Source organism: Buteo buteo, chromosome 13, assembly GCF_964188355.1.
Source record: "Buteo buteo chromosome 13, bButBut1.hap1.1, whole genome shotgun sequence".
NCBI lineage: Eukaryota > Metazoa > Chordata > Aves > Accipitriformes > Accipitridae > Buteo > Buteo buteo.
In genome coordinates, this window is record NC_134183.1 from 12,248,753 (window position 1) to 12,261,799 (window position 13,047).

The window sequence follows — 13,047 nt, forward strand, 5'->3', positions numbered from 1 at the left end:
TCTGCTAAGGCCTGAGCCAACCCTCGTGGATGCATTACTTGAACCTTTGGGGGGTGGCTCCCCCCTGGCAGGGTTGGGCCAGCTTTCCATGCAGGTCTCCTGCTGAAAGCAAGGCCTGTGTCAATCATGTTTGCTGAGTTAACCTACGAATCCTTCCTCAGATGTCTGCTTCTCCTCAACTGAAACCTCATTAGCTTAATTTTAATTGCAGCACAAAGTAAGGGTTACCTGGACAGTCACCAGCACACCCCAGCACAATGCCCTTGCTCACATCCTTTGTCCCTCTTGCCAGAAAGCTTCACCAAGCCTGTGCTTACTTCACTCCCACTGGTTCCAGCGCTAGCACCAGCACTTACCAAGAGAGGGCTCTGGGCCAAACATGCTGAAGAACTTTACTTGTGCTTAGGGCCCATCTGCCACCAGTTCTGAAGTCACAGACTAGGGAGCAAAGCGAGGATCAGAAAAGCTTCCCCTGGCTCTGCCTTGCTTGACACAGGGCAGTACTCATTAAGGATGCAGTGCTCCAGTTTGGTTTTACAGAAGGTACTCGTCAGCAGTCAGAAATAGAGCCTGTTGTATTCCCCTGTTCCTTGCGCTAGCATCTCAAGTCTGCAGCCAGCTGCAGGGGTCCTGCCAGCCTGAGGCGCAAGGACCACCCAATGTCACACGTATGCTTCCCCCTGCAAGGTGTCTTGATGTCTGTTCTGGGACACAGAGCACCTGCTAGCCAGCAGCAGAGTGCAGAAGGTAGATGCAGTTTAAGATACTAATGTAGCTGGGAAAGAAATTCTTGTACTGCATAGCTGTTGTAGACACAGAACCATGTGCTAAGCATTGTATGATCTACTGTACCTGGAGAATTCCAGCAGCAATAAATAATTGGTACACAGCCTTTGGAGTTGTGGGGGAGTAATCCACAGAGAAAGCAAGCACTGGCTCTTACCATGGTAACTGCTGCAACACAGCAGTGCCTTACAAGTCTGCTGATCATCACTTCAATGCACATGCAGCCCAAAAAATTCAGATAGCTGGGGCAACAGCCCATGTCTGTTCACCCATCATCTCGCTCTTGCCCTTCCCAGTCAGCACATTCTGGGCCAAAGGAAGTTAGGACTGCCTGTACCCCAAGATGGTTGGTCACAGCCCACACCATCTGACTGCAGCACAGGATCCTATTCCTCTCTCTCCTGAAGAGAAAGCCACAGCTACCAGCCTGCTTTCTACCAAGAGAAGTAATGATCTTACAATTAACTGGTTTTAACTGTCCTAACCACACACAAGCCACAGACAAGCCTACTGGCTGTGAGAAACACCCTCAGCACTGGCCCTACCTGCATTTGCGTTGAGTATGTAGTTAGTAGCACCCCTCCCCTACACTTGACTACTTCTTCACCAGCTTAAAAGCTCATTTATTCCTGCTGCTTCTACGCTGCTGAGCAAATCCTATGCCAGACTGCTCTGTATGCCTGCACTTGTCTAGATCCAACAGTCAGACTTAAGTACCACATAGCTCTAAACTTGTTGAGGCAGCATGCAGACAGCAAAAGCATTTGTGACCAGAGTTCCTAAGCCCACAATCTGCATAAATGTAGCACCTGAAGCACAGCACATTGGGACAGCTGCTGCTACTATGGTCTGGAAGGACTCACCTTACCTGAGGAAGAACAGGCTAAAGGCTGAACTTAATATTTACAGACTTCTAAAGGCTCACTGAAGGAAACTAGACTCACAGTAGGAGATTGCGGCCTATGAAGAGCAGGATCCTGGTGTTAGGTTTGACAGGTCTCCATAGGACAGAGACACTTGGTCTTAAGGGGGTCATTTTATTGTTTCACTTCTCCAAATGTACAAAAAAAATTAGAAAATAACCCTACCCCCCACCCCCTCCCAAACCACAAAACAAACCAGTCTGGGGAGCCCCACAACAGTGCAGCTAAGAGACGGCAGGAAATTAAACAGAACTAGATACAGCAGCTGGGTCCCCTTGGCCCACATGGTCACTGGCTCTCCACAACCCAGAACTGGCCCCAGTCTGCCCAGTGCTTCCCCAATTCACACGGAGCTCATCCTGACCAGATAGCGAGTGGGTACTTTACAAATCCTCCTTCACCTTCTTCTTGGATTTCTTGGTTTTATCTTCCTCCTGCAGCACAGGAGTGTTGGTTGCCTCCCGCTTCAAGTAGCTAATGAAGTCACTCACTTCTCTGCCACCCTGCAGAAAGCACAAGACAGTAAGGCAGTGCCTGTACTCCCTGTGGGCTTCCTCTTCACTGGAGGCGGGGGGGGGGTGTGTCAGATGCCAGGCAAGAGGCCAAGGTGACTGCATGCAGAGCTCTGCCTGGGGGCCTGCAGCATGCAGCAGAACATTCCCAGCAGGTACCACTGGCTGTGTTCCCAGGGTAACTAATGGGACAGAGTACCACCTGCAACTCCAGAGAGGCTCGGCATTACTTGGACACCGGGATGCTACTTCAATTCTATACAAAGCAGCAAGAGCAGCAAAAGACTCACCTCATACTTCTTTGGACTCTGCTTCTTGCCAGCTGGAGCAAAATAGATGGTGGGGAAGCTGGGGAGAGAGAAGAGACATCTGAGCTCCCAACGTGCTCTGTTTTCTTTCAGACCAGCAAGCCAGCCTCACCAAAGGGACTTGCACCCTACATTCCCCTGGTTTAACACAGTAAGTTTCAGCAGCTCTTAAGCCAGCAAGTGCGGCCTCCAAAAGCCTGGCCATGTCCGCAGAGTTGGCTGAACTCAACTACATCCAAGTTTGCTAGCTAAACTGTTTTCAGAAAAGCAAGCCCAGCATTGTTTTTACACTGCCAAGAACAGAATCACAGCAGATTCAAAAAGCAGCAAGACAGGCCTCCAGGCGTAGCCAGGACACCAGAATCCCAGAGAAGCAAAGCAGATGAAATGTCCTTTGTTTTCACTCTAGATTTCTTCACACTAAGCAAATGCATAGCAATCACGTGCCAATCGCCCCCACCCATCCTTCCCCAGAGACTTTCAGCTCTTCTGTTGTGGCTGCTGGTCAGAGACAGAAGCCTCAACTCATCCACTGACATGGTGGTGTAACAACAGTAAGACCTACCCTCTGACTTCGTATGGAGAAGGCACATCATTGGCTGTAGCATCCATTTTGGCAATGATAATATTGGGGTCTTTACTGAGCTGTTGGTAGAAAAAGCTTATTAGTAACCAATCTGTAACAGTTAACACCAGGACCTCACCGACCAACATCTAAGATAGTGATATCAGATGATAGTGTATACAGTATGCTAAAAAGTGAGCAAGTTTCTTCTGAGCAGTTTATTTCTGCCTCAGCAGGGGCACAGGGAACAAAGTCTCTCCTCAGCCAGCTGTATGCAGCATGCATCTCCCAGTGGTACCTGCTGAATTGGTCTGGTGTAACTTCTAGAGAATGCTTACCCCAGAGCAACTGCTTACCTCCCATCTGTGAGGAGACACAGTGCTCAGGAAGGAGGGGTGCCTGATGGCCAAATAGCAAAAGGATGGTCAGATCTGGGAGAACAGATTTATTTTCTCCACTTGTGAAAGCGTGCAGGGCAGTGTTATCCTTCACCAGATGGGAAACTATAATCACGCAGAGGAAAAAGACCCAAAAAGGAGCTTTGGCAGTTCAGCCAGTCACTGAATCAGGGAATATTTATGTGCCACAGCAAAGGGCACAGGCTAAACCTACTAGTGTGGTTGCTACCACGGTCCGAATCCTGCTGATGTATTTCTGCAATCACAGGAGATGTCAAAACTCACTAGTCCTCAGGAAAACACAATTATGCCTGTTATCATAAAGGCTAGACAGACAGAACCTGCAGGATTGTTTAGTGCTGCAACATTCTAGTTTGCATTTGCAACAGAGTCCCAGACCTACCTTCTCCCCCAGTTCTTTGTATTTGGGCTCCAGATTCTTGCAATGGCCGCACCAGGGTGCGTAAAACTCTATCAGGACATCTTTGTCTTCTGCATTAACGATTTCATCAAAGTTCTCAGCAACCACCACCTGATAACGTTTGATCATAGAAGTTAGTTTTTTCTAAGTCAAGAGTGAGGCTATAACATGATATGCTCCATACACTCTGCCCAAGAAAGCCTGTCCCCCGCCACCAGTAAAGAGTCACATTGTACCTACACAGCAAGCAGCAAAAACCACACAACTCTTCACCAAGCTGTAACATCCTCAGCTTGCAGGTAAAAACCTGTCATAAAGTATGAGCACTACCTGCAAGTGAGGTTTGCATCTGGTATCCTCACAGGAGGAGGTCAAAATAATTTCTTTTTAATCCCAGCAAGTTCCAGGCTGAGGCATCAGTCCAGAAAGACTGGCTGAGGCCATCCCCATCCACACAAAAACAAGCACTGCCTTCCACTCCCTTATAAGGCCCTCACCATAAAAAGCCAGGCTATGGCATGCTTTCATTCAGGGCAGAATTTACTGGGAGGGATGAAAGGTAGGAGTCATACCACCCTACCCACCCCCCCCAGCAATGAGATGAACATGTAACTCCTTAAAAATAGTGCAGTCACGACCGACTTGAAGGCCATGCCATGAGGGAGCACAAGCCAAGACAGCAGGCCTTTGCATAATCCCTGTAAATCTGGATGATCCTGCACTTGCAGAATACATCACTAGTGTGCTCAAGCAGCAGTTACAATGCTGAGAGAAGAAAGTGGAATCAAAACTGCAAGCTGCATTTCTTCCTTGGCTCAGAAAACTGCAATACAACAAGCAAGTGAATTCTTCTTCCATCTATCACAGCAGAAGCTTCTCAAGATGCCACAATGCAGCACTTGCAGCATGGGATACTGGCATATGACTAGAAGCTGCTGCTGAACAGTGTTTCTATGTCCACTGGTAGGAGCTGCTGCTACACTTGATGCAGCACTCACCTTCACAGGGCCATCATTGCTTTCAGGGACAGGCTCCGATTTCAGATACTTTTTCAAGTTTCCATCGAAGTAATCTTGCAGGAATCTCTCCAGAGCCTTTCCATCACGGCTGAAAGTGAAGTGAGGTTTTACAGCCATCATCACACATACAGCTCCTTCCACCCACAGAACAGATGCCACCTACATCTCTGAGAGCATCAGTCTGGGGCTGGCTTAGAAGACCCCAGAACAAGCGCAAAGATGCTCTTAAGAGTTTTGACAGGAGGCTGGATGCACATCCCATTTGAAGTTTTAGACCTTCCAGCACCTTTAAGTTTCTTTTTTCAAGAAGAAAGGTACAACTATTTCCTCTGCCCTTTAATGCATTTTAGATCCTAACCAGACACTTAAATACCTTGAGTTAAATTCCCCACCTTTGTATAACAGGAGGGCCTGCAAGCTCTCTAGAGAGCAGGAAAACATATGAGTAGGAACCATTTTGACCCAGTCATTTCTTCCAGCTGGAACATCCAGCTTTCCTGTTTCCTCCAAGCTAATGAAGTATAATCTGGTCACAGACCCCCAGACCAAAGTCCATCAAGCGAGAGGCAATTCTGCCAAGTTCAAAAACTTACGAGAATTCTTCCTGCATGACGTATTTATCTCCTTTAGCAGTTCTGATGGCAACAACGGGAGCCTCACCCACGCTGCTGTCTAGACCAAACTCTGAAAGCTCATGGCCAAAGGTTTTCCGACTAGCAACAGCAAAAGACAGTTTGTGGCCAGCATCTAAGAACTTCTTTGCAATCATCATAACCCTGAGGGGAAAAAAAAAAAAAAACAAAACACAAAGCATGATTCTTTGGAACATTTTCTTCCACGTGACCTAACACCCTTCAAGTTGAAGTGCATGCTGGACAAGGAATTCAATGGCGTGATGTGTTCTGCATAGGCAAGTCCTACAGAAATGGTGTTGAAAAGCAGGGGTAAGCTGGTGTCTATTGTGAATGAGGCCTGTGCAAATGTTGTGTGCTTTCATCCTCCACCTGACAGCATGACCACCAGGGTCTCAGGCACTGGGGAATACAGAGGATAGAATCCCACAGAGCACCAGTAAGGAATTTCGGGCTTAAAGTCTAAGGACTAGGGATCCAAAAGCAAGCAGGTAGGGTTTCAAAGGACACACATATTGCATGCTTCAGGCTCTGCAGGCAGCAGCCACTCCAATAGTTCCAATTAGAAACTCAGCTGGAAGCTTTCTGGGAGAGAAGAATTCACATACGAACAATAGGAGAAACAGAGCTACGTGAACAGCAGCAATGCAAGGAACAAGGGAGAGAGGCCGATTAACCCCCGCCGCTGTGTACCTGTTGCGCCAGTAGTTGGAGCCCTTTGCGTTCTTCTCATAGTCCACATCATAGTATGCCACCAACAAGTCCTTCCCCTGGATCAAGTCTTTGTTGTCTTCGGTCATGTGCGGGCAGATGCCAAAGCTATCAATTAGACAGAGGTTAGCAGCTCCAGTTTCACTGCCCAGAACCCATCACCTCCCAGGCTTGATGCAGCACACTCTTGTTTCCCACCCACAAATGTCAAATGCCAGTAATAGTAAGACCTAAGGAAGAAACACTTTGCTCATTCAGGCACCACATTATTCCAAGTCAAATCTCTGTCTCTAGCCACAACGTCAGTGGCTATTTCTGACCTAAATAAGGCCAAAGCTAGCATACTTCTCAGGAAACTCAGTTTTTAAACAGAAGTATGGTTGTTAGACTATGGAGAGTAAATGCCAACAGCCATGCCAGGATTTCCAGAAAGAAAGTGGTCCCCAAAGGACACAGTGTGGGCAAGACAGCTCGTTTGGACACTAAGCAGGAAGCAGTAGCAATGCCAGCTAGAGAGGACAAGTTCTGACAGGGCCAAATCCAACTGGGGCCAGTCTATCACATTCTCTGGTGAGGAATCACTCACATGTTCTCCTGGATGAATTTTTTAATCTTTCCACTGGTGATTCTGTCTTCTGTGTACTTGATGGAGCTGTCCTCAAACTTGTTCGTCAGGCGTGGAGGACGGAATAAGACTATACCCCTGAGGGGAACAGGTACAATTAATTAGTTTAAAGTATCCCTGGGTTTCCAAAGATGACAGCTGGATGAGGTAAGAACCCAGTCTCCAGTGACTATCCCACATTCACTGTTCATAGCTTCAACAAGACTGTCCAGTTTCTTGGTGGCACTACTGTATTAGATCTACCTGTCAGACCCCCCTCCATTATTCAGAAAGGCCACAGTGACAAACAAAAAAACCCCACCATAACAAGCAATGGGGAGGCAAAATGCCTCTGTTGAGATACTTCCCACCTGGAGGCAGACACTAAGCCTCCAGAGCCTGCAACCATTTGTACCTTTCTATCTCAATTCCAAAGAGCTAAAAAAGATATGCCACTGGCACTTGGGGAAGAAACAAGACCTTAAGCTACATTCAGAAAGTGAATCCAGTTAACAACTGGAATCCATGGATTTGTTCCAGATGTCTCAATAACAAGAAATCTTTGTGTTAAGTAACTTACTCTCCATCTTCCTCATACTTCTGCACCAACTGGTCCTCAGTGGTGTGTGCAAAACGGTAATTATCTCTTAGGTTGTTGGCGGCTTTCATGAATTCTGAATAAGCATCACCAGATGCATCTCCAAAGAAGCCTGCAGCAGAAAAACAGATGGTGACCCCAAACCGACTCAGCAGCAGTCAGTGTACAGCCCTCATCATTTATCTCCACAACGCACTGCAAGATCACTTCTGAATCAAGTCCTCCAATGCATGTTCAGGCCTTCATCTTTGACAGCTTCTCTCCCATTTTTATTGGAGCCTTTCTATATTCCCTCCCTTCCACCAGCAGAAAGTTACTCAAGAGTCTGCCCAGCTTAATCACTCAGCCAAAAGGCAGTTGTCCTCTGAGCACCAAGACAGCCGTTTGTAACCATGTGACACTACTAGTGGTAACAACTGTCAATGGTACTTAATAAAAATAAGTTTGGGAACGCTGATCGATACTCATCCAGTTAGACTTGTAAGATGGCACCTGATCTGCACAAAGGAAAGCTGCTATTGCCACTTACAAACCCTGGTCAAATCATATGATGTTGACAGCCTACCAGTGTCACAACATAGCACCGAATGTACTTTCTAGCAATCCAAAGCTACCTGTTGTCAGCCAGCCAAAAGAGCAACAAACTTTAAAAAAAGATACACTACAGTGCCAGGAGGTCTGACAGTCAAATAATCACAGGGGCGGGGCAGGGGGGGGCGGGGGAGAAGTTGGAAGGAATCCCCAGAGGTCATTAAGTCCAACCTCCTGTTCAAAGCAGGACCAGCTTCAAAGTCAGATCAGGTTGCTCAGAGCTTTGTTCAACTGAGTTTTGAAAATTTGAATGTTTCGAAATCCCTCTGGGCACACATTCCAGTACTTTATCATTCTTATTATGAAAAACTTTTGCTCAGGTCCAGCTGGAATTTTTCTTGCTACAGCTTGTGATACAGCTTCTTATCCTTTCACAGTATATTCCCCAAGAAACCTCGCAGAGCCAAGCATCCACTCATTTCAGTGCTGCACTCAATCTACTCACCTACTACAGAAGCATCTTTATCACTAACGAATTTCTCAAAATCAGCCACAGAATTGAGAGCCACTGAAGCAGGTCCCGCCTGTTTCTTGAGATGACTGACAATCCCATCTTAAAAGAAAAGTTATATGATTAAAGGGATCAATATGAAGTTCTACAAGACATTCTTCAAGCTTCCCAAAGCAAAAGTTGTTTCTGCAGAATCCATACACCTCTCCCATACAATAAATATGATGAGAATTGAAGGAGTGCTAACACCAACTTCAGAGGAACTTTCTAGTGTTTTCCAGATACTACCCATCAAGGGTACAAAGCGTGAAAGATAATGTGGAAACCTTCACCTTTAAAAGAGAGTTTTAAGGGATAATAAACATCCAGGGCTCTGCCAGCACAATGAGTTCTCGAAAGGGCAAGGTGGGGGTGTGCGTGTAGGTGAGAACCTTCTTTGTATCCTTCAACAAATGTAATGTCCCTGAGACAAGTCTATTACACATGGATCTGCCTTCTGCGACCATTTCCGCAAGCCAGATGCTTGCTGATGAGCTCTTACCTGCTGTCCTAGGCCCATCATAGGTTCCCGCTTCTTCTCCATCTCGAAAAATCTTTAAGGTGGGATATCCACTGACCCCATACTTATTACAGGTGTTTGAGTTTGCTGTACAGTCAACCTAAAGGAAGAGAAACATTGCTACTCAGTGACCTAGCCACCTGTACGCACAGAATAAAGCATCTTTGCTGTTACCCACATTATCACATACAGAGATAAAGTCCAGAGGGTCTGAAAGCTCTTGTGTGTCTTTAGCCAAGGCTAGATTCCTTTCACCTAAAGTGTAAGGATCCACAAAGCATCTACAAGACCGAAGGCTGGAGAGTCAAGACTGGGGAAGGAGGCAGCATGGGTGTAATGACAAGCCTAGCAGAATATCTGAGGAAAAACTGGAAAGATTAAGTAGTTGAGAGTTTGACCAGACTACACTAGAAAGGGTAGATTCTTGTAATCAGTGACAGGCTTAATAGGAATCAACTGTTCTTAGCACCTCTTAAGTCCTAAAGTTCCTACACTGCCTGAAGAAAACAGGCTGACAAGGAGGCCATGGTGTGGAGGCCATGCCACCTCCCAGCAGGGAAGAGGAAGACCCTGATTTGAGAAAACCAGACAGGTGATCTGGTAGAAAAGAAAGCTCTTGGACAACAACCCTTACTTTGTAAGTCAAGGGACAACACCATCAAGTACAGCACTACGCTAATTCTCAGACTAGATTACACAGCTCAAAGAAGGCTTCTTCCTCCCAGTTCGGGCGAGCCCTCTTTTACGCACTCGTACACACCCATTTTATGCTCTGCACACCATCTGAGTGGCAGCAGCCTGCGCAGGGTTCAGCTTCCAGATCATTCCCTGGTGTCTAAATCTTCACAGAGAAGAAGGCCGGCAGAGCTCTAAAGAGCCTCAAAAAGGCCCGACGCGCACACCAGCAGGCGTTGTTAGTGGACTGCAACAGCAAAGCTTTTATTTGACCGAAGCCCGCCCGTGAACTGCCCTCGGATGAACTGGTGCAGCAAGTCCTCACCTTCACGAGCGGCACGATCCCCTTCAGCCGGGTCGCTGCCGACTCGTACTCCGGCGCCAGCCGCTTGCAGTGCCCACACCTGGAAGGACGAGGAAGTTGGGGGGTTAGGCCGGCCAGGAGCGCCGCGGCTCGCCCCGGTCCCGGCCCCCGCCCCCGCTCCGGCCCAGACCCCGGTCCCGGCCCCGGCCCCCCCGCCCCCCAGGCGCCCCGAAGGGCCCGGCTCCGCCGCTCCCGCCCGCCCCAGGCGGCCCCTCACCAGGGCGCGAAGAACTCCACGAGCACCAGCCCCGGGCGCTCGGCCAGGCCGCTCTCGAAGTCGGCATCGCTGAGCTCCACCACGTCGGAGGCGCGGACGGCGAAAGCGAGAAGCGGGAGCAGCAGCAACGGAGGCGCGGACATGGCGGGCGGCGCGGGGATCCCTCCTCGGCGGTGGCGGCAGCTGAAGAGGCGCCGGGGGCCGCAGGCCGGAAGTCCCGCCTCCCCAGCCGGATCTGCCGTGTGGCAGCTCTCCGTTGGGCGCCGTGACGCGCGTCACGCCAGCCGCGGCCAATTGCCTGCCGACAGGGGTGGGCGGGGCCAGCTGCGGCGACCCCGCCCCTCCCGTCCCCGGCCGTCGGCCGTCAGCACAGCGCAGAGCAGAGCAGAGCAGAGCGGTGGGGTGGGCGCCCCGTGCTGGTGGGACTGGCCTCCTGGGCTGCGCCGGGCGCCGACCGCTCCGGGGGGGCCCGGCTCGACCTCAGGGCTCGGCCCCCTCCCCGAGCCACGGTTCCCAGCGGCCAGCCCCGAGCCCCGCTGCCGGCTACTGTCCCACCGGGCCGGGGTGCCCTGGCTGTGGGTGCGGAGTCTCCGGGAGCTGCAGGCTGCCGGAATGATGGTCCGTCCCGGCGAGATTTCACTCACTGAGCTGCCACGTGTTTGTTAAAAAGCCCACCGCAGCCGTCGGGCCTGTCCAGCCTGTGGGAAGATGAGCCCCTGGTGTTGAGGGGCTTTGTTTCTGCCCAGGGCACCGCACGGGCCGGTGTCCGGCTGGCAGCACCCAGCACCTCTGTCGGCGAGGGCTGTCGGCCGTGCTGCAGCTCTGCGCCCAAAGCCCCCTGCGTACAGTGGCCCACAGCCACCCACGGGAGCCCCGCTTCTGTGTGGGGAGCAGGCCGGCCTTCCCCTGACTTCCAGTGTTCGAGTGCTCCTAGCCAAACCCGAGATCGGGTCCTTCCCACGTAATCCCATCAGCCTGCGACTTCCGCCGCCTGGCTGCAGTGTCAGAAATACCCTCTTCGCTGGTGGGAATGCCTGCTGAAGTGCTTGACGTCAACTGGCCAGCCCCAAGCAGGCACACCCTGCTCCCATGTCACTGCCACCGTGCCCTGGCAGCACCACGGCCCTGTGCTGTTCCTGTACGAGGAATACAACATATGAGCCACATAAATCTGCCCGCTGTTAACGATCTTGTTCGTGGGGATGCTCACCATGCAGCAGTTCCAAATCTGTGCTACCACACACTTTCTCCAAAAGCACGGGAGGAATTACAGTTCCCCAAACATTCCAGGAATGGGAAAAGACTCCGGAGATGGTACCTCAAACTGCAGGGCTGTAAAAAAAATGCTCTTCCCTGTGATGGAAACAAAATGGGGTGTTTTTTGCCTTACAGAAATTGCTACTAAAGGATCCAAAACCAGACCAGGCTAGCAAAAGTTTAGGAAGGTGAAGAAAAGAAGAATGAAGGAGGAAACACTTGATGAGCTCATGGTGTCCTGACAAACACAGAGGGTGACATAGGAACAAAGGACAGGGAGCAAGGGGACAGTGGTGCCAAGTACACGGCACTGCAGGGACGCACAGCAGTGACACCGGAGCTGGTGGGGCACTGGCAGCGGGTGGTGGGAAAGGACGTGCGGTGTGACCCAGCCGGTTACAGAAACAGAAGGAGGAGGAAGAGCAGCTCCCCCAGCAAGGCACCGGCTGTGGCGGAAAGCCCCCCTCTCCGAACTGCTGCCGCCGCCGTCTTCCCCCTCGGAGGCCGGAGCCCGGAGGTGGTGGTGCGGCCTGGCCCCGGGCCCTGACGGCCCCGCCGCTCCCCGGGGAGCTGGCGCTGGCGCGGCTGCAGGACCGGCACCGGCACCATCGCCTGGGAAGAGCTGTACGACCCGCCGGGAGCCCCCCGCGCACCGCCTCCAGTTCAACGGGCACCGCCAGCCGCTCAGCCTGCTCGGCGCTTGTCCCGTTACTCTTCGCCCCGGGGCCGGCAGGGGCCGCTGCTGACCGCTCCGGGACCGCCGCCGCCGCGGCTGGGAGGGGGGAGGCGGGGTGCGGGGGTTGCCGTCCTGCTCCGGTCAGCCGCGGGGGGCCCGCCGCCTTTGCCCCGGGGAGACCCAGCGCGGGAGCCGCTCCCGCAGCCGGCCGAGCCAGCCGGGCTGCCCGCGGGCCGGGCGGTGCCCCGCAGCCCGGCCGCCCCCGCCCCCGCCGGGTTCCCGACATCAATAATGCAGGAGCTCGGCACCCTCTGCGGCGGCGGGACCGGCGGCGGCTTCGGGTTACAACCCCGAGCCGAGGCCTGCAAGAGTCTGCCCCGCCGCTCCAGGAGCCTCCAGCCCCGGCGGCAGGAGCGGCGTGAGCGGGCTGGGGTAGGAGCTGGGGCTGGGACTGGGGCAGGGGCACAGCTCCATCTCAGCGGTCCGTGGGACGGGACGTCTTTGGGGCTGCCTCTGTTGGAGGAAGGTTGGGAGCTACAGAGGGTGTGAGAGGGGCAGGGGCTGGCGCCAGGCTACGTGGACAGCCCTGCGGCAGCTGCCAGCGCGGGCCCTGTGGGGCCTCGTCCATCTCTCCCTCTCCCTCACTCCCACTGGCCACAGGACGCAGGAATGGCTGCTTCCCTTCCTAGCTTTGGGATGCTGCTCCTGCTGTTGCTGCGGGACCCCAGCTCCGGTGAGTGAGCACGACCCTCCGGGACCACAGACCCTGCTGCGATGGAG

At 51.9% G+C, this 13,047-nt stretch overlaps 1 protein-coding gene across 1 annotated transcript; it reads right to left on the reverse strand.

The window, feature by feature from the left end:
- Nucleotides 1–1,808: 1,808 nt before the first annotated feature.
- On the reverse strand, nucleotides 1,809–10,549 carry PDIA3 (protein disulfide isomerase family A member 3). Its single transcript, XM_075044780.1, has 13 exons — nucleotides 10,335–10,549; nucleotides 10,079–10,157; nucleotides 9,061–9,178; nucleotides 8,514–8,621; nucleotides 7,460–7,589; nucleotides 6,862–6,978; nucleotides 6,258–6,383; nucleotides 5,526–5,708; nucleotides 4,912–5,020; nucleotides 3,896–4,024; nucleotides 3,095–3,174; nucleotides 2,512–2,569; nucleotides 1,809–2,212 (listed from the first exon to the last, which is right to left on the reverse strand). Exons 1-13 carry the CDS (start codon nucleotides 10,475–10,477, stop codon nucleotides 2,093–2,095), a joined length of 1,500 nt encoding a protein of 499 aa, XP_074900881.1. The 5' UTR covers nucleotides 10,478–10,549; the 3' UTR covers nucleotides 1,809–2,092.
- Between the last annotated feature and the right edge of the window lie 2,498 nt (nucleotides 10,550–13,047).